Source organism: Podarcis melisellensis (assembly GCF_964234715.1).
Source record: "Podarcis melisellensis genome assembly, chromosome: 10".
NCBI classification, from domain to species: Eukaryota; Metazoa; Chordata; class Lepidosauria; order Squamata; family Lacertidae; genus Podarcis; species Podarcis melisellensis.
Window position 1 is genome coordinate 26,058,092 of NC_138542.1, and position 23,107 is coordinate 26,081,198.

General features: G+C 43.7%; 1 protein-coding gene and 1 long non-coding RNA gene across 19 annotated transcripts in view; one reads left to right on the forward strand and one right to left on the reverse strand.

Annotated features, from left to right (window-relative positions):
• NRCAM (neuronal cell adhesion molecule) overlaps positions 1-23,107 on the forward strand; it is a 137,447-nt gene that overhangs the window by 44,298 nt on the left and 70,042 nt on the right. For all 18 annotated transcript variants that reach the window (XR_014172559.1, XM_081928924.1, XM_081928930.1 and 15 more), the window contains exons 2-3: positions 4,383-4,466; positions 16,692-16,885. Coding sequence is in view for 17 of the 18 variants with exons in the window: in XM_081928924.1 (XP_081785050.1) it covers positions 16,795-16,885 (91 nt within the window). In the remaining variant the exon portion in view is untranslated. The remainder of the gene's footprint in view (positions 1-4,382; positions 4,467-16,691; positions 16,886-23,107) is intronic.
• On the reverse strand, positions 4,852-9,329 carry LOC309379792. Its single transcript, XR_014172646.1, has 3 exons — positions 9,061-9,329; positions 5,772-5,855; positions 4,852-4,911 (listed from the first exon to the last, which is right to left on the reverse strand). It is a non-coding gene; the product is annotated as an uncharacterized lncRNA (long non-coding RNA).

Below are 23,107 nucleotides of genomic sequence, written 5' to 3' on the forward strand. Positions count from 1 at the left end.
TTTGGCTCTGGATAGTTGCCATCCCCAAAACCCAAATGACAGATTTTGGTGTGGGTTTTGAGATGATTGTTTACCACAGTGCCTTCCTCCCTTGAATGTTTTGAGTAGCCCACTGGGTAGCTACTGTTGGGAAAGTAATGGGTCACAGTAGGAGGCGAAAGGGGGACGGGTTCCAGAAGCATTTAGTGTTTAATGGGGCTACTGCTGTAGTGAAGCAGTGTGCAGAAATAATTCTGATTAGACTTGGTCAATCAAGCTACAGAATCAGACCTGTCCTTCTCCTATTCATGTCTAAAGAACGGAAAACTGTCATTGTTCAGAATAAAATCTTAGAACTTTCCTTCAAAATACAGTTTTCAATTCATTTGTATATGAAGCAGGTTGTGAGAGGATGCAGAGAGAAGAAAACAGAGGGACAATTAGACTACAACAAGTCATGATAACATCAGCCAGAGCAAAACCCTAAAGATTAATGTAGATTTCAGTGGGAGTTTTAAGTATTTACACTACTTAATGATTTCCATTCAAACTAGTTAAATCAATGCATGTTTATTTTGGGCTAGAAATTTCACCTTAGAAATTTTGCAGGTGTTGTACTAATATTAACTTCATGGCATGCTTAATTTATAGTATACATATCATTTAGCTATTGAACAGGCAGGTGCTGTTAAAAGATATTGACACGTATTTGCCTATTGAAATGGGTAAATGAAGTCGTAACAAAAAATAAAATAAAATGAAAACTTAAGAATAATTATTACAAAAAGAAACTTTGTGTTTAAAATATATAATGTTACCTACCAAGCCCTAGGACTAGTGATAACACACATCTAGAATAGCTTTGGTTAAGACACTCTCACTCTCAGCTTTGTTAAGTGTGAGAGGTCATGAGACTGCACTTAGTGTTAGGCTTCTTTGACAATATGCTTTGAAGTAGATTATGTTACATGGTGATTGTACTTTTGTGAAGTTTCTGAACAGGTCTTTAGGGAAACTAAGTGGGCATCAAAGGAGCATTTCTTATTGTTTTGAGCATGCAAAACAGCAAGGGAAACATTTTTTGTTTAATTTTTCTAGAGCCACATTGTGTGCTTGTCAGCAAAGAGATATATTGTATTTATAGATGTCATATTTTTCCACAGGGGGAAGTTTGAAAGGCATCATTGTTCTTGACTAATTGTGTCAAGGCAATTGCTTGAAAAGTAAATGAGGATAAAGTGATAAATCTGGTGTATCAGCCTTGTGCATAATGTGGTAATCTATTCTAACCAATCCTGACTTTCAGAACATTTTTCTTTTCCTGAGTTGAAAGACTTCTTTGTCAGCATAAAGAGATTGTTTCTGTGGAGTTACCATGTTTATCTGATCAGAACTGAGTACTACTAGTCTGATTATCAAATGCTGTGGCAGATAGCTAGGTCAAAATCATATCAGAGCATTGAAATAAAAAGTCAAAGAACAGTAAATATAAGGGCATATGCAGGGTAGAGGCAAGACCTTAAGGGAATCCTGGTACTTAACTCTTATAACTCCGAGAACCAGGAGTTATAGTAATGCTACTTTCTGCAACAAATGTCTGCTATTAAATATAATAGAACCATATTCTGAATAAGTAGGAGGTTCAAGCAACTAAGCAGATTTTCTTGCTTTTAAATAAATACAGGGAAGTATTTAACCCCTATTGTATAGCTACAAAGCCCTTGCTGATTGCACAGTGAAGCTTGGGAGGTCCAGAAGGATGTGATTGGCTCTTTAAAGGCAGCTCTCTTTTTTTGGTACCTCTTTAGCAGCAGCAGAATTCAGCAGCACAGGGATTTATTAGCAGGATTGCTATGAGAGGAAGACTTCTTAATCAAAGTTTTAACTTCTGTATCCTGGAGATGAAAAGCAGAACAAAAGTGCATTCATAAGGTACCATATAGAATTATTTTGAAGGTATTACTGATACATCTATTTAATACTAAGTAGTTAACAAAATTTTGTTTTGCACCAGTTCATCAGTTTTGCTAACTGTGTTGAAATAGATGTTTTAGAAATGTGAAGACGAAACTAAATTGGATCTAATTAATTCAGTGCTTTACTGGGGGTTGAAATTGGCACCTTTATATTACATGAAGTTCATATAAAGGTATGGACATGATATCTTTATAAATTCCAAAAGCAAATAAAAAACAATTCTGGACCACCAAAGTTCATTAGCAAAGTTCCTGTTCTCTTCTATGCAGAAAGAAACTTACTTTGTATGTTGGAATATCTATTTAAGTTGTAATATTGGCTGATGAGAAAAGGAAAAGTTTCTTTCAATATTGATTTTTGTATTTTTGTTCATATCCCATTCACTTGACTTTCTAAATATATTTTACACAGGCAATTATTTTCCTTCCAGTTACACATTTACCAATATTTAACATATCTGAAATTTCATTGAATTTTATACCTAATGCAAATCTTCATAACATATTTTAATTAATATACTATTTTCATGCACTAGAAAGCACAAAACTCAGTTGTGGTTTTGTTGTTACAGCTTCATTAAACCAGAAGCAAGTATGTCAACATTTTCTGTTTACTGTTGTTCCACTGTTGACTTGTAACATTATTTGTATAATACATTCTTATTTACAACTGCTCATGTCTTGAACTATACTATTATTTGAAAAAACCTATCAGAATTTTTAATTTTATGTTAAGCTGATGTACTTGCAGTAGATAATCATGTTTTGTGCAAACTTTTTTTGTGCAAGATTGATGTGACATAGTTACATTAGAAGCCCTTCTTATGCTATAGAACCCCAAGGCAGAAAATCAACGTGCCTGCTATTAAACAAAAGTGAAATCACTGAGAAATCTGCTTGTAACAAATGTGTTGTATCCAAGTCATATGAACAGTAGAAATCATTAAAATCAATAGTTCATACTAGCTTGCTAAGGCTCCATATTTAACCATGTGTATTCCAGTGTGAGTACCATTGAATTCAATGGGGCTCACACCTAGGTAAGTGGAGTTAGGATTGCTGCTTAACTTTATATCTAACAAAGTTAGTAGTCCATTGATTTAAGTGGGTCTACTCTATGTATGATTTAGCACAGTATAACCCATTGTATTTAAGATTAGCATACAATAAAAGCATGATATTTGGGATTAATAAATATTCATACATCAAGAACCACAATGTAATGTGGGTTTTGAGATTCATATCTACCTCACAACAGCATTATATATTTTGTATTGATAGATATAACCAAGCAGTTAAAATTTGAACAATTCAGCAAGTTAAGCATTCCTTTTTACACTATTGACAGTAAGTGTTATATAAGTCTATGCAGAGTTGCTGTTGTCTGTGTGAGCATGTTTTTTTTAAAAAAAATTGTGTACACCCGGAACAAATTAAATACGTATCCAGAGGGTCCACTGTATTTAACTATGACTAATGATAGAGTACTAACCTACTATATAATGCTTGCTATCTAGTTAACCCTCAGTTAACTTGTGCTAAATTCAGGGAAGGATAAAATACTTTGCTTTCTGTTGGCATCTTTTCCCCTATTATGTTTTGTAACTGTATCATCTTCAGCTTTTTAAGGCAGGGGTTCTCAAGCTTTCTACTCTCAATGCCCACCTAAGACAATGACGCTGCAGTCCCTTTGGGGGGGGGGGCAGGGTGGGAGTTTAAACTGACATAGCTTGCATAGTTTGAACTGGCAACGCCAAATGTGGTTCTGAGTCCACATAGTTTCACTTTGCAATACAGTCATACCTTGGAAGTTGAACGGAATCTGTTCTGGAAGTCCGTTTGACTTCCAGAACGTTCGAAAACCAAAGCATGGCTTCTGATTGGCTGCAGGAAGCTCCTTCAGCCAATCAGAAGCTGCGGAAGCCCCATCGAACGTTCGGCTTCCAAAAATAGTTTGCAAACAGTCACTTCCGGGTTGAGACGTTCAGGAGCCAAAACGTTTGAGAACTAAGCTGTTCAAAAACCAAGGTACAACTGTATTAGGTACTGTTTAATTAGCAGAATCCTCAGTCTAAAAATGCGTATTACCTACTTGAATAAGAGCACCGTACTTGTAGCATGTGAAGGCATAGTGACAAAACTGAATGCTAAATCACAACCTGTTACCAGCATGCTGTCAACAGCAAAGGGATACATTGAATTGGAGTTGAGAACTTTTTTCAGCTTGAGGGCCATATTCTAGATAACAGTAGCACTAGAAAAAAACAGTAGCACTGGGGAAAAACAAACATTTACTGCAAACATTAGAGCCTTCATAGCAAACGCTGGAAGCTATTGCCTCAGTACAGCAACTCCCAGCAAAATAGTATGTACGGTTTAAAATATGCAATGAACAATGTAAAAATTCATACTGTCCTTTTATTTCAGTTCCAATCATTTCTTGAAGACCAAGGGTTAAAAAAGAGGTCATCAAACTCTGACTGACTCATCAAAACCAAGCATTAAACAAAGGTAAAATCATTCTTATTTTGTCTAATTTCTGGGATTTAGGTTATTGAGAAATTCTTGGACATCTTGTAGGAGAAATTGAATGGCCTTTTTCTGTATTTTTATTTAAGATTTGGAGGCATAAGACATGTTTTGGTCCAGAACTTTGTGACGTGGTTAGTGGTCCTATGCTTGTTGCTTCTGGCAGTGGGCCTTGCCACTGGTGCAGCAGGTATTTTTAAGAGGCTGTGATTGGCTTTGTCTGAGTCCTGAGTTAAATCGGGCCTGTTTGAAGGGATTTGGGCATCAATTCAGTCAGGTTGAGATAGCACAGACTACTATGGTTGGTTTGGATGTTTCAGAGCAACTTGTGTCTGTCAGGTAGCAAGACCAAGACTTAACTGATCACCATCTGTGACTTCTCATTTTAATCTAACTGTCTGTTTTAGGAAATTGTGAAATGTGACTCCTGAACTGATTAAGAAAGAAGAATGCTCTTTCAACACATTTTTGACGCAGAGAGATCCTAGCATAACATCAATGGAATCTCTGTTGTATAAGATCTGTGGAAGCTGATGTTAACTTTTGCCAGCTAGAAATTGATAGTAGGGGAAGTGATAGATGTTGCCTGGCAAATTGGGGTGGCTATGTGTCTTACTTTAGGGCAGCCCTCTGTTTGAAGGCATCCTCTTATTTCAAAGAACTGCTTGATTGTAATAAAACCATTTTTGATACAACAGTTTTGTATCCAAAGTACACTGTTCATATTTTCTTCCATCTAGGAACTGTGTGAGCTCTGTCTTCATTGGAAAGTTGTGCATTTGTTGGGTGATGAAGATGCAAAAAGGCTGTTTCTGATGTATCATTTTTGCACAAAAACAGGATGTGCAGGGAAAATGTGATATGGCTTTTGCTAGTTTTCATAAAATGCTCTCTGTTTTCAGTACTCCTTTGACAATAAAATCAGCCAACTTATTTTACAGACTGGATGAAGATGGTAATTTTATGTAAGCCTCTGTCCATTAATTACAACATTACTAGGCATATCTTGCAAATTACTGAGAACTCATAGCAACATGTTGAATTGGTAAATAATTCACATTTATCTGGTGTTTGCCCCTCTTCCCTTGTGCCTGTTATATGTACTAGGCACTGCTCTTGGAAAGAAACTGTTGCTTGGAAAGAAACTCGTTTAAAAATGTTTTATGTGGTTTTTATTTAAATAAAATATTTATACTGAAGACTTTATCCCCCTTGCCTGCTTTTCCATATCTGAGGCTTAGGAAACAATGGAATAAACTGATCATAGATTAAAATCCTTACCAGCACCAGCATCAAGAGACTAATATGTTGATCATATTTAATTGATCATTCAGTTTGGGGGCTTGGAAGGAATTTCACCCCAGAAGAGATCTGTAGAAAAAATTGAGATGGTATATTTTTACAGGGGATGATAAACCATTTGGGATTTTTTAACCAATGTCTGTCTTGGTATTGTTCTATGGAATAGTCCACCAGCTTTTTCTGTGTTTTCTGGTCCTCAGCTGCTAGAGCCAGGGCCAGATTTAGGTTTGATGAGGCCGTAAGCTACTGAAGGTAATGGGGCCCTTTATATAGCAGGCAGGGCCCATTACTTACATCACATGAGCCTACACAACACAAAATACTGTTGATGTATGTAGGTTTTATTTTATTTGTTTTTAAATCATATTTTGGAAATGTACATCCAGTTCCTTTTCCTTTAATTTTTTTGGGGGCCCCCATGAGAGTGGGCCCTAAGCTATAGCTTGTTTAGCTTATACATAAATCCGGCACTGGCTAGAGCACATCAGCTAAGAAATCCACTGCGAAATAAGCAATCTATTTATTTGCAGCAGGGCTACATCATATTTCACACAAATGGGAAAGGACTTAGTGTTGTGATTGTTTTGAGCCAATCCATATAGGGCTTTGGTTTAGTATGCAATCACATTAGATAAATGGTATTTTAAAGTGGCACTTTGGCATGAGATACTCAGGTCTCCAAGTGCTTTGTTTTTTACAAGCCTTGTTTAAATTAATTCATAGATCTGAAAGGCTATAGAAGAATATCCCTTAGGAAGAAAATCATGAAAATGAGAAGGACATTGTAAGGTTGGTGTAGGATATTGATCATTTGCAATGGGAAGTCCTTCTTCTCATTTCCATCTTCCCAATCTTCTGGGATTTCCATCCCAGAGATATTTAATGTGGGGAGGAAGTTCAGTTATGATCCCAACTGTACCAAGATGAAGTTCATAAATATTATAAAATGGCAGAAGACTTAGAAGCTAACTGTTCAGGGCCCAGCTTCTTCACTTTGAACCTCAACTCTGTCTTCTCTTCCCCAAGACTTCTTAGCTTTCTGCTCAGGGCAGCCTATCTCCTCCCAAACAGCAAGCAATGGATTACTGTTTGGGTTTGGTCTTGATCCCACCCCCTAGGATCAGCTGTAGCAGGCGAAAGTAGTTAGCTAACAAAAACATGCCTTAATTTTGGTAGGCAAAGGAATGTCATACAAAGATAGGCTACGGATCTACTCTCCATGCCAAGTAAAGGGAATAATTGGATTAGCTATTCAATAACAATAACAATAACAGTAATTTAGCATTTATACAACGCCCATCTGGCTGGGTTTCCACAGCCACTCTTGGGCTGCTTCCGACAAAATATTAAACAGAATAAAACCTCAAACATTAAAAACTTCCCTAAACAAGGCTGCCTTCAGATGTCTTCTAAAAGTCAAATAGTTGTTTATTTCCTTGATATCTGATGGGAGGGCATTCCACAGGGTAGGCGCCGCCACCAAGAAGGCCCTCTGAATGAAAGCCCATACTTCTATGGGTGAGTAGCTGATAAGTTACCATCTGAAGACATCTTGCTCCTACCCGCCCCCGCCCCCCCATTTTTAGTTTTTACAGTGCTTACGTGCCAAAGACATGAGAAACAGTGAACATAATTAATCTGGATTTTAGAAAAAGCTTTTGATAGTGTACTATCCTTCTGAACAGCTTACATAAGCAAAAAAGACTAGTAGGATGGATTGCAGGTAGGACAGAATGCAAAGGACAGAATGCAAAGGATATAGGATATTGGTTGAAGTTGGAGGGAGAGAAATGGTTTTCCTTAAGCATCACTGTTTTTGACTACTGGGTGTATAAAGTGCCTGAAAGTAATGACCTCTCCCCGCCTAAAACGGGGGGGCGCCCTTTGCGTGGACGCGTGCAGCCCCTAGATCTGGAGGGGCTCCAACAGCATAGGCTAGGCTTTGCCTTCCTTCAGGTGGGATACCTGGAGGTCTCCGCCTACCTCAGTCAGTTGTCCAATCCCACCTGGGGAAGAGTTGCCAAGGAGACCAGGCCAGGTAAGGGGAGGGATTACCTGCCCACACAAAGGAGGGAGGATCTTACCTGGGAATTCTCACTTGGCTCCAGAGCTTCTCCCACCCTACCCACCCTCAGTCAATGTCTTATGTTGCAGGTTAATTTTCCTCACAGGTTTTGCAGGTTAACTTTTCTTCACAGGTATGCGGGCGCTGCTACGTTAAGGTCGCTGTTAAAGGGCCGGAAAGGAATTTCCCTGCATTGGCAGGTTTCGCCTTTCCCTTAGCAAAACGTCACAACTTTGGCGGTATCAGGCCTTGGGCGGAATCCTTTTGTCCATCTTCCTCTTTGCGGCGGCGATACCAGGGTTCCCCGCTAAAGGGATTTCTGAAGGGAGGCTTTGACCGTACGCCGGAAGGTCGTCATTGCTCTCCCCTGCGGCAGCGGCGTTACAGGGGCGGCTATCTCTGCTTGAACATATGTTCTCCAGAGCCGGCCCATCCCCCCCCCCACACTGGATAACCCTGATGCTCCCTAGGTCCCCGGCTGGGGACTGGGGAGGGAGAACGCCCAATGCCTGAGCCAAGGTCTACCCACATTTGAAATTTAATAAAGTTGTGGCCAATTTAATCCCATAGCACGTTGTCTTGAGTCGTTATTCCACATGACGGGGGGACCGCGCAGGATCTGGGGACTCCGCCTGTCCACGCAATGCAATTTTTCAAGAGTTCTACTGATAGATTTGAAGTGGCTAAGACAATAGCAAGTATAAATCAACATGTGCTACACCCTAAGATTATCTGAAAAGATTTATAGTTCTGCCACGTCTATCAGCTCTTGTAAAAAAATGCAAAGGATGACAAATCTTCAACAATCCAATCCAGAAACCATAATATGTTCTTGTTTATACAGCACACCTCACTTAAAGCATCAGTTGTTAAAGGACACAAATCTAAACTACATACTATTATCATACTGTTATTTGTATATGGTTTCATGGTGTAGCCTTTAACCATTTCTTTGTGTGCCTTTATATGAGAAATAACCAACTCAATTAGAGCAAAACTAAGGGTGAATGTCGCCTACCGTTAGTCATGCTGTAAACATACTGTGTTGGCCGTATATCTACATGGAGGGCAGTGAAACAAGTCATAGGGGTGGGCAGATTGTTTGTGGCTCTTAGCATGACATGGCCACTGCAGAACTTGCATGGGCTCATCAGTGAACTTATTTACTTCCACTATAGTAAGTTTATATGTCAAAATAGGTTCATATACCCTATCAGACCAATCTATCAGCTCCAACAGGGATGATTCACTGGGGTTGATGGAAGTTGTCTTCCTCAGACGTACAGAAAGATCAGTTCGTAGCAGATCTTGATAGCTGGTGAAAGCTAATACAAAAAGTACTGAATCAATATATTGTATGAACTTGTGCCAGTCTGGTGTCCTCCAGATATTTTGTGCTAGGGCTGTCAGGAGTTGTAGTCAACATCTGGAGGGCAGCATGTTGTAGAAGGCTGCCCTAGATTGTTTCTAGGGGTCTCATTGTAGAAGAAACAGAGCTATGTTGGTAAAGATTATAAATGGATATACAGTATACAGACCTTGGGATGTTTTTTGTAACATGTTCTTTTCCACCCTTAGGGTGCCTAATAGGGAGATGATGCATGAGAAGTTTATTGGTATTAAGGAGAGGGCACATGGCCTGTCATTTTTATTCACCTTGTTAAGTCAGGACCTGCTTAAATTGGATTCATGCTACATGCTTGCAAAAATCCAATTCAAATTGTTTGCACAGTGCTATTGTCAGGGGTTTTTTGGCAGCAAGTTAATTTTAGCAATCAATATGTTATGTTACTGCATGCCTACATAAACAGGGAGATTAAGTGGTTTATTTTTAAATCTCAGGTTATCGCTTGGAAAAAGAAATATGTCTTCAAAAGCTAAATTTTGGGAAATGTTTTTCATTTTATTTTAATGAGCAAAGAAGGCATGAGCACTTATTGCTATTCACCATACTACTCTCTAATTGTTAGTTCCTTTATAAAAGAACAAAATGAATACTTCAGTAACCTTTGCAGTTGCAGTATGGTGTAGACGTTGTCCAGTATATGTAATATCTATTCTTCAAACAATGGACTAGAGATTAAGCATTGCATCCAACTGTCATACTCAGAGTAGATGCACTGAAATCAATGGACTCAAGTTCATTGACTTCTATAGTTCTTTTCCTCCAGGGTTCCTCACCAACAGTCTAAAGGATCTCTAGTCCCTAGATTGGCTAGAGCTGCCATGTCAATGAGGCAGACTGCAGCAGAATCCTCTGGTGGTGGTGCCCCTACAAGCAACCCACCACCCCAGCCCCTGCCACCAAAGAAGTGAGGAGAAGCGGCAGCTTCTGGCGAGATCTTGCACAACTGTTTCAAGGTCTTGCTGCTGCCACTGCTTGTCTTCACTTTTCCTGTGGCGGGGGGAACACCTTGCCTGCCTCCAAAGATGCAAGGATGCAGGGAGAAGCACCTGAATCTTCCATGTACTAGCAAGATCTCACAGACCTCTTGCAATATGTTCCTGGAACCCAGAAACCTCATGACCCCAGTAAGCAAGGCTTCTGCCAAGGGGCAGATAGAGGCACAACACCTTCCTGTTTTGCCTCAGTTTGTGAGACCAGCACTGTAAATCATTACTTCCCATAAATGTCTGAAATAATTGTGGGTAACAGAGTTCTATAGCAAATCTCATTTGAAGATACTGCCATGCACTTAAATTTAAAGCAGATACCAAGGGACTTGTGTTTTATTAATGTGTCATCTGAGTAAGGGGGGGAGCACATTATGTTTAGAGGATAATGAACATGATTGCACTTTGCGCCAGGGTAATGAAGTGTAGTATGTTGCATCTTATTTAAATAAGAAATGCTTTCATTGCTAGATGAGAACTTTGCTTGCTAGCCTGGTCCAAAAATAGGATAGGCCTTTCCTTTAGGTCTCAGTGCCTTAACACACAAACATGTCGTCTCCCAGTACAACAGCTCTTCATTGATTCTCTCATTTAAAAGTCCTATAACCCTTATTTTTCACTCACTTTGGCATCTTTTGTTCTTTTGGGGAGCTATGACAACTGTTAACATGTACATGATTACACATGAAACAGGTCTACTCCTTTGAAATACTCCTATCTCCTGTAAATCCCATGAGTTGGCAAGAGCTATTCAGCCTTTTTCGCACACAGTGATTTGCTGCTGGTGCATATTGTGCTGCCAGCAGCAGATCCTAACACAAGGGCAAAGCTCATAAAGGATCAATTTGGCACAGTTAAGCAACCTCACTGCTTCAGAGCTTTCTGATTTGTTGTGAAACACTTACTTTGCAATCTCATCCAAATTTGTTGGCTGCTGATCAAGCTCTTACTGATTATATAGTGGTGCCAAACAGACCCCAGTTTAGTCACAGCTTTGAATAAAATCAAAGTGATACATCTTACCCCGACTGTCAAAGTACATATGCTTGTGACTTCATATACCCTTACAGAATTTCCAAGAGTAAGCAGGTTCATATATTAACTTTACTCAGTAATGTCATTCGTCTGGCATTAACACCACTTTTCAATAGCTCGGTGTTTTGTTTTGTTTTGTATTTTACATGGTCTAGTAATATTGCAAGGCTTTGTTGCTTCGCTAGAATGTTGATGACTAGTAGCAGTTTCCAAAGCCTGCTGAATGAATGGATAGTGTAACGTCAGTGCTTGAATGACAAAAGAATGGATACTCAAATGGAAATGGTGCATAGTTTCCAAAATGATGGCAATTCATGTGGTTTCCTGGCTCTTACAACTTTGGAATGAATTATTTGCTGTTCAACTTTGTAAGAGGTGGGATACAGGAAACACATTGAAATTATGAAATGCTCACATCCATTCATCTGTCAGTGAATTCAATAGATTGCGAAATATTATTAAAAGGAGTCAAACTAGTACAAATGTTTTGAAAGATGATAGGATTTCTGGTGTCAAAACATCTATTGAAAATAAATGTGGCTTTAAAGGTTTGAAAATATGCAAAAGCTTAATCAGCTAGGCCTATTAAGAGATCCATTTAATTGGCAGGATTTAATAAAAGCTATTTTAAAATGAAAGTTACTTGGCAGCCAAATACTTCAATTTTGTCATCTACATACCTCAGTAAAAATAGTGATGTTGATATGCAAGAAAAGTTCCATCTTGTAAGAGTTACTATTGAATTGTGCATGGGACCTAGTTAAGAAATGAAACCTTTTGCTAAATAGTTAATCAGCTCGAAGGCTTCAATGGCTCTGGCTGGATAAAAGGTTTTATTATTCAGTTTAACCAGTGGGAAATAATAACTTGAAAGGAAACATTTACTTTGGCCTAGAAACCGTTTCATACCCTCACAAGTGTCCCAATTTCCCAGGGACAGTCCAGAATTACAGAAGCCATCCCGGCTTTTGATTTGGTCCCAGAATGTCCCTATTTCCTCCACTAGTGCCACTATCACTGAACTCGGGGTGCTTGCCAGTGCTTGTCTGAAGTGATGACAATGGTGGCAGCGGGGGAACATCCCACTGCCTCTCCATGGCTGCCACTTCTGGCCTTCTCCCTTGAGGAGCTGCTGGAGAGTGGGCAAGGAGAGGAGAGTCTGCAGCCACTGAGTTCTAGCCCTGTGTGAAGCACCAGGTTCTGAGGGGCAGGCAAATGGCAGAGTCTCCCTGGGCAGGAGGAAAGAGGAAGTGGAGCAAGTGCAAGGAGTCTTGATTGATATTTGTTTTAATGCTTTGTGTGTCCATGTCTAATTTTGCCCCTTTCTAAAAAGTATTTATTGGTGGGTGCTCTTCTTTATCTAAATCTACGCAGGTGGCGCTGTGGTGTAAGCCACTGAGCCTAGGGCTTACCGATCAGGTCAGCGGTTTGAATCCCCGCAACAGGGTGAGCTTCTGTTGTTCAGTCCCTGCTCCTGCCAACCTAGCAGTTCGAAAGCATGTCAAAGTGCAAGTAGATAAATAGGTACCGTTCCGGCGGGAAGGTAAAAGGCATTTTTGTGTGCTGCTCTGGTTTCGCCAGAAGCGGCTTAGTCATGATGATCACATGACCCGGAAAAACTGGCTGCGGACAAACGTCGGCTCCCTCGGCCAGTAAAGCAAGATGAGCACCGCAACCCCAGAGTCGTTTGAGACTGGACTTAACTGTCAGGGGTCCTTTACCTTTACTTTAAAAACAAAAACAAAGAATAAAATAAAACAATATAAAATTGGGATTTAGGGGTTTTCTCATGATAGTGAAGGGCATGTGTGCTCACCCTTCTTCAGATAGGAAATGCTGCCCCCCCTCAAAAATAGGGGCCCAGGAGGGCCAGTTGTGGGGGGGGGGGTTGACAAATGTCCCTATTTTCATCTGAGGAATGCTGTTTTCACTCTTCTTTTTAGTAGTATGGATAAAGTATGTCTGTTTCAGTCAAGTACAGTGGTACCTCGGGTTAAGTACTTAATTCGTTCTGGAGGTACGTACTTAACCTGAAACTGTTCTTAACCTGAAGCACCACTTTAGCTAATGGGGCCTCCAGTTGCTGCCGCGCCGCCAGAGCATGATTTCTGTTCTCATCCTGAAGCAAAGTTCTTAACCTGAAGCACTATTTCTGGGTTAGCAGAGTCTGTAACCTGAAGCGTCTGTAACCCGAGGTACCACTGTACTGCTTTTAGTCAAGTACTTTCCTTTGGGGAGGGCAGTGCAGTGATTAACTTCACTTTCATCGTAGCCAAGAAAATCCTCGGATTGGCCCACTTGAACTTAAGGTTTTGGCAGGCCATCAAGCCCAGCAGACTGGCCAGCCAGGGGGATTCCCAGTAGCAACATGATCTTTGACCGCCCAGGGATGGCGGATAGGAGCTCCTGGCATCATTGTGACACCATGTGATTGCTAGGTTGGTGGTCACGTCACGCCCACATGTCAAATTTGCCCCGTGAGTCTCATTCTGATAAGGATCTGGACCCATGACAGCAATGTATCTGTAGTTCCATCTGCATAGCAGGGCTTCCTATAGCCGCACCCCAACTGGCATATCATGAATAGGAGATTGCTCTGATAATGTGCAGAATATGTAACTTTATAATACAGCTATTTATTCATTGTATAACAACACGTGTCAAAAGTGTGGTGACTTTATCTCGTGGCCAAGAATATGCTCAGTTCAGCCAGAGCTGCAGTCTTACCTTTTCCCATTTATGTCACTATTCATCCTGAATACGATGAACCAGAACAAAAATTGTGCTGACAAATCTACAGAGGTGTTTTAGTTAAATATGTTCTATCATGAACCACTGAGGTATTTTATGTTTATAGCAGATGACACTTAATAGCTACATACTGCAAGTTCAGCACTTGCATTCCCTTTGGCTCTAATATTAAAATCATATGACAAAATGCCCTGGTGTATGCTTCAGATTACACAATATTTCTATTCAGGTTGCTGCACTACCTGTCTTGAAAAAATGGATTATGTGCATAGAGACTAGTCAGTGAATATTAGGTTGATTGGTTGGTTGTTGAATGTTACCAAGGCAATATAAAAAGCTTGCAAACATTCTGGGTTATTTATGTCCAAACTTCTGCAATATATGTCAGTCTCAGCCGCTTACGCGAGATCATGGAATAATAACACAGACCAACCTTTTGGGATTGTTGTAAGGAATACTGAGATAATGATATGGGTCACATGTCACTTTAATCTATGGTTAAAATGTGAACATGTAACATGCTGGTGCTTAGAGTTCAAATTGTGGGTTGTTCATTCAAAAACAATGAGTGCTTCATTCTTAATGCACACTGCTGAAATTGTTGACAGCTGCTACAGTGCTGCCAGGAGCTAAGCTGTCGTCTGTCATTTTGTTACATCTGCACCTAGGACAATAGTTTATTTCTTTCCAAACAAACCATGAGCTCAGGTTTGGACACAACACTTCAGCCAGACTGACAGGCTTAGCTTCTGGCACCATAGCAGGTACAGAGAGGAATGAAGTGCATGCTATTGCAGCAACGTACAACAGCATACTTCACATTTGCATTCAAACCATACTTTACTTTAACTATTGTTTAAAGTAATGTGCAAACAAGGCGAATATATGCAAAGTGTGTCCAACGCTGAGCACACTACATTGTAATTATTATGTATCATGGGATGAGTTTAACTCAGAGAAGACCCATTGGAATTAATGAAAATGGCTAAATTAAGGCTATTAATTTCAGTATCCTTCTTGTTAAATCCAGGGAAGGTCTCCTCTGCTGTTTCTGTGTGCAGAGAGTTAAAAGGATTTTTTTGGTGGAGAAACAGACTCTTTAAGAGGCATCACTATCCATATCTGGACAAGTGGGACTTTTTGCTCTTCTCATTTCTGGAATTCTACGTGTATCAGCCAAGCCGTACTTCTTAGGTCAATTGGTTGAGTTCCAAATCTACAGTCTCATCTAGTCCAGATTGATCTACAGCTACTTTGTGGGCAGCAAGGCAGTAGGGGGGGGGGCTAAAAAGATAAAACCAAAAACCAAACAGGGCATTCTTTCAACGTAGCCTCTTCGGCCAACAGCAATTTTCCCTCTCCTTCACTTTGTTTAAAATATAGGGGTCAAAGGAATTAAAATGGATTTTAAAAGATTAAAAGGTTTTTAAGTTTAAAAGTCCTTAAAATAAGTTTTTTAAATGTGGAGATATAGCCAACAGGAAAGCAGGGCAGTGGCTGCAAGGCTGTTAGGCTTCGTTAAAACTAATTTACGACTCTGGCTTCACAAATTATATAGTGCAAATTCTTGAGGCTGTCAGAACACATAAAACAACATTGCCTTCGATACTAATAATTTTAAAAAGAATAAAAGAGAGGGGAAGAAGTCAGCAAAGCAAACCCCCATCATGTACAGTAATTGAAAGAGAATTTGCGGAGCTCTGATATGCATGTCTTACCTTGGCGCCATCTTTCAGTGTGTCAGTAAAATTTCATTGAAAGCATCCATGATCTTGATACTTTACAAAAGTTTCAAAGGCTTAGTTCCAAAGATGCAGCTATATATATGTAGGTGGTTACTTGAAATGGAGGCAACATCATTTTGTAAACGGTAGACGTGAAGCAACTGCTGCTGTTGTCATAGCAATTTTACCATGCACTTGTAAGCCCTTCATATGGTTCCATTTCAGGTGGCCATCTGAATGACCTGGAAAATTAATGCAGATTTGATTATGGAGTGTCACCTTGTCTATGGACCACTTTTCTTTCTTTCTCCACCTCTTGCCCCGCTTCACTGGAAAGACACATAAGAAAAAGTCCTTATGAACTCTGTTTGGACATTATATCAGTATGTGAAAGTGTATTCCTAAGATATGAGCCCATGCACACAGCCCTAAAAAAAAAAAAAGGCACCTCAGTCACATGGAGTGAACCCTCTGGGATCTTTCAAACCTTCTAATGAACACACACAGGTCAGGCACTCACTATCCTGTTTTTCCTACCCACCTTCCTTGCACACATCTGAAAAGACCTACTAAGTCAGTCCATTGTTATCTCTAGGTCAGAAGGTGGGTGACTCACTGCTTGATCTGAGTGCCTTTTGAACATGTGACCTCCTTGCTACAAAATATGTGGTCTGCAACTGAAATAGAGTTCTCCCCCCACCCCCAGCAATGGCAGCATTGGCTGTTGCTTCCATGCACTTGTACATGGAATGAAAAGGAGTTCCCGCACATATAACTCAGATGGTATAATTGTTACACATTATGGTTCACATCCTGATTTCTGGTGCACTTAAACTGAATGTATGAATCAGCCATAATGCAAGGGTTGTAGTAGCCTGATTACGGTATGTGTTCCAGACCATTGCTAAGAGTTGTTTGGTATTACTTCGTTTCCAGATTATACGACTTCACAAACCCCATTTCCAGAAATCTCCTGCTAATAAGAAAGGAAATTTGAGCTTGTTTTAATTCTACTGGGCATTTCCTAATACATATTGGAATGGAGTGGAGCAGCAGCATCTCTGAAAACAGACTTTCCCTGGTTCTCTTTTTTTGCCAAATTATTACAGCATTGGATGTACCTCTTGATCGTAAGTATTAACACCTTTTATATCCAAAGAATGGTGCTGCATGCCTTTATATTGTTGTAGAGCAGGGCTTTCCAACATGGCACCTTCCAGATGTTGTTGGAATACAGTATCATCCCTGACTGTGGCCATGTCTGCAGCAAATGATAACTGGAGGCTTAACAGCATATGGAAGGCATTACATTGGCCAGCTCTGTTACAGGGAAACAAACTGATAAACTAAATTCAGCTCATAAACAAGCAGAATGCTATTACCTTATGGAAGAAAACACATCTGTATGTATATTTCACACTCCTCACCTCCTTTAGCTGTGGAAAGTTCCAAGGCAGCCGTTCACAGTGTCATTTCCTTGTGAGAATTGAGTACTAGATGCTTAAAAGCAAACTAGGTATTAAGGTAACAGACTGGTCAAAAGCCCAGGACATTTGCATTTTGGACAGCAGCTTCACTTTTTATATTTTATGCAAATGTTTTATTTGTTATGTCATGAAACTGAAAAACTATAAACACAAATGTCACGGCCACCCAGGTCTGGTCCCAGCTCACAAGAGACCTCACTCCGTTGCAGCTTATTTACAGGAAAAGTTTATTGAAGATTTCTGCTTCTCATACAGTTCAGCATTGTGGCCGTACGTCTGCCACGTTAGACCGCTGAAGTCCCCTCTGACTCCTCCCCTCTTCCGCACCAACTTAATAGCCTGGCTCTAGACCACCTCTTCCTCTCCTTTCTTTTCCGCAGGGTCTTCCTGCCCCCCTGGGTTCCCTCTCTCCGTGACTCGCCTGAGGCTGAATCCTCTGCCGCCTCTTCCCCCCTCTTTCTGGCTTTAGGGCCGGGCTCCTCCCCTGAGCTCTCTCCACTTCCGCGCGCCTCTACGTTTGAACTTGGCGCGCGTACGTTGCTGCTGACCTTTCTTTCGACCGCTACACCACCCCCTGCTCTGCTCTCCACCCTTTCCGGCTGAACACCCTGCTCCAACCCCCTCTCTCTGTTCTCTCCTAATCCTGCTCCCTCCGAGAGGCTGACGACTCCACCCCCTTTACTCCGTTCCGGCTGAGACGTCTCTTGCTTCCTCTGTCTTCCACTGGGCTCCTCTCCGCTTCTCCCTTCTCCTCCCCTTTGCTTGATTAAGGTAACCCCCTTTTGAGAATCCTCTGACTCGCTGCTCAGACTCGTGGATTCCCTCAGAATTCCGTCATCTTCTTCCTCATCCTTCTGCCCCTCCTCCCACTCGCTCTCCGTCTCCTCTGTCATCTCCTCCTCTCTCCCAGAAACCCTGACATCCATCCCCCCCTCGAAGCCCCCCCTTCCCCCCTCCCGCTCGCCGGGGACCGGTTGTGGAAACTGCGGCTCTTCGGGGGTAGGCTCAGGATACAGGTCGTCTACGTCAATGTTCTCTGCTGGCAGTTCTGTGTAAGTGTATTCGAAGTCGGGTTCTTCCCCCAAATGCTTCTCAGTCTCTGCTTCCATCGCTACTTCCTCCGGTGCTGCCCGCCAAGGACCTATCAGCCACCTCTTACGCCATTCCTCCTCTGGCTGCTCCTCCCACCAATAAGGGGTTTCCGTGTCCACCCCCGAGCACGATCCCCTGGGCGGGCTTGATTCTGGTGTTCTTTCCTCGGGGGAAGAGAAACCCCTGAACGTGCTATCTGACAATGTGGGTGTGAAAAGCCAGTCATCAAAGTACTCAGCTGGCATGGGTCTATGTGGGAAAAGTGCATGGAACTCTTCTTTCAAAAGGGGTTCGTCTAACTCGTAGCCTGGCACCCAACTATTAGCAGCGGCTGGTGTGCCCTCCCTGGCGAGAAAATATTCAACTCCCTCCTCCCCCCATCTCGAGTCCAGTATCTCTGTGACCTCGTTAAGAGGTTCTGGCCTTGGCGATTCCCCCCTCTCAGGCGCCCTCCTACGTGGCTCTGGGGGTGCTCCTGACTCTTGAAACCTGTGTGGGGTTTTGTAGGGAGTGAGCACCGACCTATGAAAGACCGGGTGCACCCTGGAACCTTCCGGAAGGGCTAGACGAAAAGCCACCGGATTGATCTTAGCCTCAACTTGATATGGCCCTAGCTGCCTGTGTCCTAACTTCTTCTTGGCCAATGACCTGGCCGGCATCGCGTGGGCTGCTAACCACACCCAGTCCCCAACCTGGATGTCCTCTCCCGCCCTCCTGTGCTTATCGGCCTGCACCTTATACGCCTGTTTTGCCAGCTCCAAATGTCTCCGCAGCTCCTCGTGCACCTCTTGCAACTCCGCTGCAAACTGGTCGGCATCTTGAGGCCCCCCCCCTCCTGGTGCCGCAAATCTCGGGAAGGTTCTGGGATGACGGCCATTGTTCGCGAAGAAAGGCGTCACCCCGGTGGAAGCGTGTTTCGTGTTGTTGTAGGCGAATTCAGCCATCGGCAGATAGTCCACCCACGCCGCAGGTCGCTGGTTGGCGTAGCACCGCAGGTACTGCTGCATGATCGCGTTGACCCTCTCCGCTTGACCGTTGGTTTGTGGATGCCTCGCCGATGTCAGGTTGATTTTGACGTGCAAGATGCCCAGAAGCTTTCGCCAGAAAGTGGAAACAAACTGGCGCCCCCTGTCGGACAAGACGGACTGCGGAAGTCCATGCACTCTGAAGACGTGATCGATGAAGAGCTTTGCGGTCTGTTCTGCCGTCGCCACCTTGGCACAAGGGATGAAGTGCGCCATCTTGGTGAACAAGTCCACCACCACTAACACCGCCGTCTTACCTCTGGAGCTGGGCAGGTCTGTAACAAAGTCCAACGCTACCCTCTCCCATGGTTGCTGCGGTGTCTCCAGCGGTTCTAGCAATCCCGCCTGCTTCTGGTGCACTGGTTTGGACCTCTGGCAGATATCACACCTGGCGACGTAGTCCGCCACCTCTCCTCTCATCTGGGGCCACCAAAAGTCTCTAGCCACCAACTCCATCGTCTTTTCTTTGCCGAAATGGCCTGCACTAGGGGCGTCATGCAACTGTTGCAGAACCTTGGCTCGAAGATCGTCGGTGGGCACGTAAAGGGCACCCTTACGAGTCAAAAGTCCATCTTGTAATTGAAACTCATCGTTGTGTCGCGACCCTCCGCGTAGCTCCTCCATCTTAGACTGTGCAAACTGATCCCTTTGCAACGCGCGTCGCACCGCGTCCAGGTCGACTGCGATGGTAGCGCACGTCCACGCCTGCGGTGCGAAAATGTGCTTTGCTGCGATTGGAGCTGCTTCCTCCAAGTATTGCGGCTTTCGGGATAGCGCGTCTGCAATAACATTGGAGTCTCCTGGGATGTATTCTATTTTGAAGTCGAAGTCCGCAAAGAACTCCGCCCAGCGCATGTGTCGCTGGGTCTGCAACTTAGCCGTCCGCCAATACTCTAAGTTCTTGTGATCCGTGCGGACCTGCACCGTGTGCTTGGCTCCTATTAAGAAGTGTCGCCACGCTTTGAAAGCTGCATGAATGGCCAACAACTCCCTGTCCCATATGGTATAATTGCGCTCCGTCTTGCTGAGCTTCCGGGAGTAGAACGCACCCGGTCGCCAGTTGCCTTGTGAATCCTCTTGCAAAAGAACGGCCCCAACCGCTCTATCTGACGCATCGGTCTCTACCCGCATGGGTCTGCCGGGATTCACGTGGAGCAGCTGCTCTTCGGAGGCGAAAAGACCCTTAAGCGTCCGGAAGGACCGCTCCGCTTGTTCGGTCCAGACGAACTTCTTCTTCTTGGAACTGAGGGTGTCAGTGATCGCCGCCGTCGCGTTCGCAAAACCTTTAATAAACTTGCGGTAAAAATTGGCAAAGCCGATGAACCTCTGGACCTCTTTCCGATTTCGAGGGCTTTTCCAGTCCAACAGCGCTTGAACCTTAGCCCTGTCCATGGCCAGTCCCTCGTCGGACAACTTGTAGCCAAGGAAATCAACCTCTCTGACATCAAACTGGCACTTTTCCAACTTGGCGTACAGCCTGTGTTCCTTCAGCCTCTGCAGGACCTCCCTCACGTCCTTATCGTGATCCTCCGGCGATTCCGAGAAAATCAGGATATCGTCGAGAAAGCAGACACACTTTTTGTAGAGGAGACCTGCTAGCACGTGGTGCATAAATGCTTGAAAAACGTGGCTGCCATTTTGGAGGCCGAAAGGCATGACTCTGTATTCGTATGTGCCCAGAGGGGTGAACATGGCGGTCTTCCACTCATCTCCTTTCCGGATGCGGATGAGATTGTAAGCTCCACGTAGGTCCAGCTTGGTGAAAATCTTGCCCCTTCTGACGGTCGCTAAAAGGTCGTCAATCTTGGGCATGGGGAAAGCTTTGGGCTTAGTCAAGCTGTTGATGAACCTGTAATCCACTATAAGCCTTTTTTGGGGCGTGTCCTTCTTCTTCACAAAGAAAACAGGGCTGCCTCCCGCTGCTTTAGATTCCTGGATGAAACCGCGCTTGAGGTTATGGTCTATGAACTCCCGAAGCTCTTGCATTTCGTCCTCCGACATGGAGTACAGCTTGGCAGCAGGCAATTGCGCCCCTGGCACTAAATCAATCGCGCAGTCGTAAGGTCTATGAGGCGGCAACTTGTCAGCTTCCTTCTCACAGAAAACCTCCAAGAATTCCTGGTACTTGTGAGGCACTGTTTGCACCATACCCAGATGCAATGGCTGCTCAGCTTCTCCTCCCTGATCGGTCTGAAAGCAATGCTGAGCACAATACGATGAACAAAAGTTGATCTGCCTCTGGTACCACGCAACCGCGGGACTGTGCCTCTCCAGCCAACTCATGCCTAACACGATGGGTGTGTCCGATAAGTGGGTGACATTGAAACTAATAAGCTCTCGATGGTTGCCAATCTGCATCATCATGGGAGGGGTTTGCTGCACCACTTGCCCCCCCAGCAACTTCCTGCCGTCCACCGTGACCACGTTCAGAGGCGTCGTTGCAGGCAGGAGCGCCATGTTGTGCTGCTTAACGAACTGCAGTCCCATGAAGTCGGCGTTGCTTCCCGAATCGATCGTTATTGGAACCTCGAGGAGTCTCCCATCAGGCAACTGGAGTGTTGCTGTGAGCAGAACTGCCGGTTTGGGAGGCAAAGGGTCCACGCTCTGCAGTGATGCTGGGGGCTTGTCTACAGATCCGCCTGGCTGAGCCCCAGTAGCTCTGCTTCCAGCCAGGCACTGTCGTTTCCCTGAAGCTGCTCCCCTGGTTGCACCTCTGCTGTTACAGTTGCCAGCGCTGCAGTGTGCTTCTGGAGCCTCTGGGGGCACTCTTTCGCCATATGGTGCGCACTGTCACAGATGTAACACTTCCTGGTTCCTCTAGGAGGCTTCGCTTTGGCTGCACCAGGGACAGGGCTCTGGGATGGCTTCTGAGCCCTAGCACCACCAATCTCCATTGGCTCCTCTCTGTCCTTCCCCATTGGCGAGGGGTGCGCACGGCTGAAGTCCCTGTGCACAAAAGGGAGAGTCCTTGCTTGCGCACGCGCTTGGGGCCCGTCCTCCTCATGCCACGGACGCCCCTCATGTCGAATTCCAAGAGCTAAAGCCCGTTGCACCACGTCTTCTAGGGTCTGGGGTCTGTCCCCCCTAGCGATCTCATCCTTGATGGGGGGGCTCAATCCCTCCCAAAAAAGATCTCTGACCGGTTTACTGTCCTTTGGCCAATCTAAGGCGGTGAGCAATGCAAAAAATTTAGAGTGGTATTGGCGCACAGTCGCTTTCCCCTGCCTCAGCCCGTGCATTTGACGGCGCGCAATGTCCACATCCACAGAGGATTGAAAACAAGAATCCATCGCTTTGATGAACGCAGTTGAATCGCGACGGGCCGGTCCATCTTCGCGCCACAAATTGCGTAGCCAAGCCCTGGCCTCCCCATGCAGGTGCGAAACAATGAACCCCACTCTCTCCTCCTCATCTTTAAAATCGTGACGGAGTAAGTGCAGTGCATATACAACGTCCGCTCTGAAATTGGGATAGTCTTGCAAGTTGCCATTAAAATGCGGAACTAGGGCACCCCCCCTCCGTCCAAGCGCAATGCCCTCCGCTCTGGATCCTGGGGCCCCCGCCTTGTCCGCGCGCTCCCACCTTGCCTGCAAATCCTGGCACGTCTTCTCCAAGTCGTCATTCTTCTTCTGCGAAGCAATGACTGCCGATGTGAGAGCGGTAACCTGATTCCGCAATGCAACCAGCTGCTCCTCAGCGCTCATGGCTGCTCCCGTTCGTGAGCTTCGCAAAAAAAATTTTTTGCTTT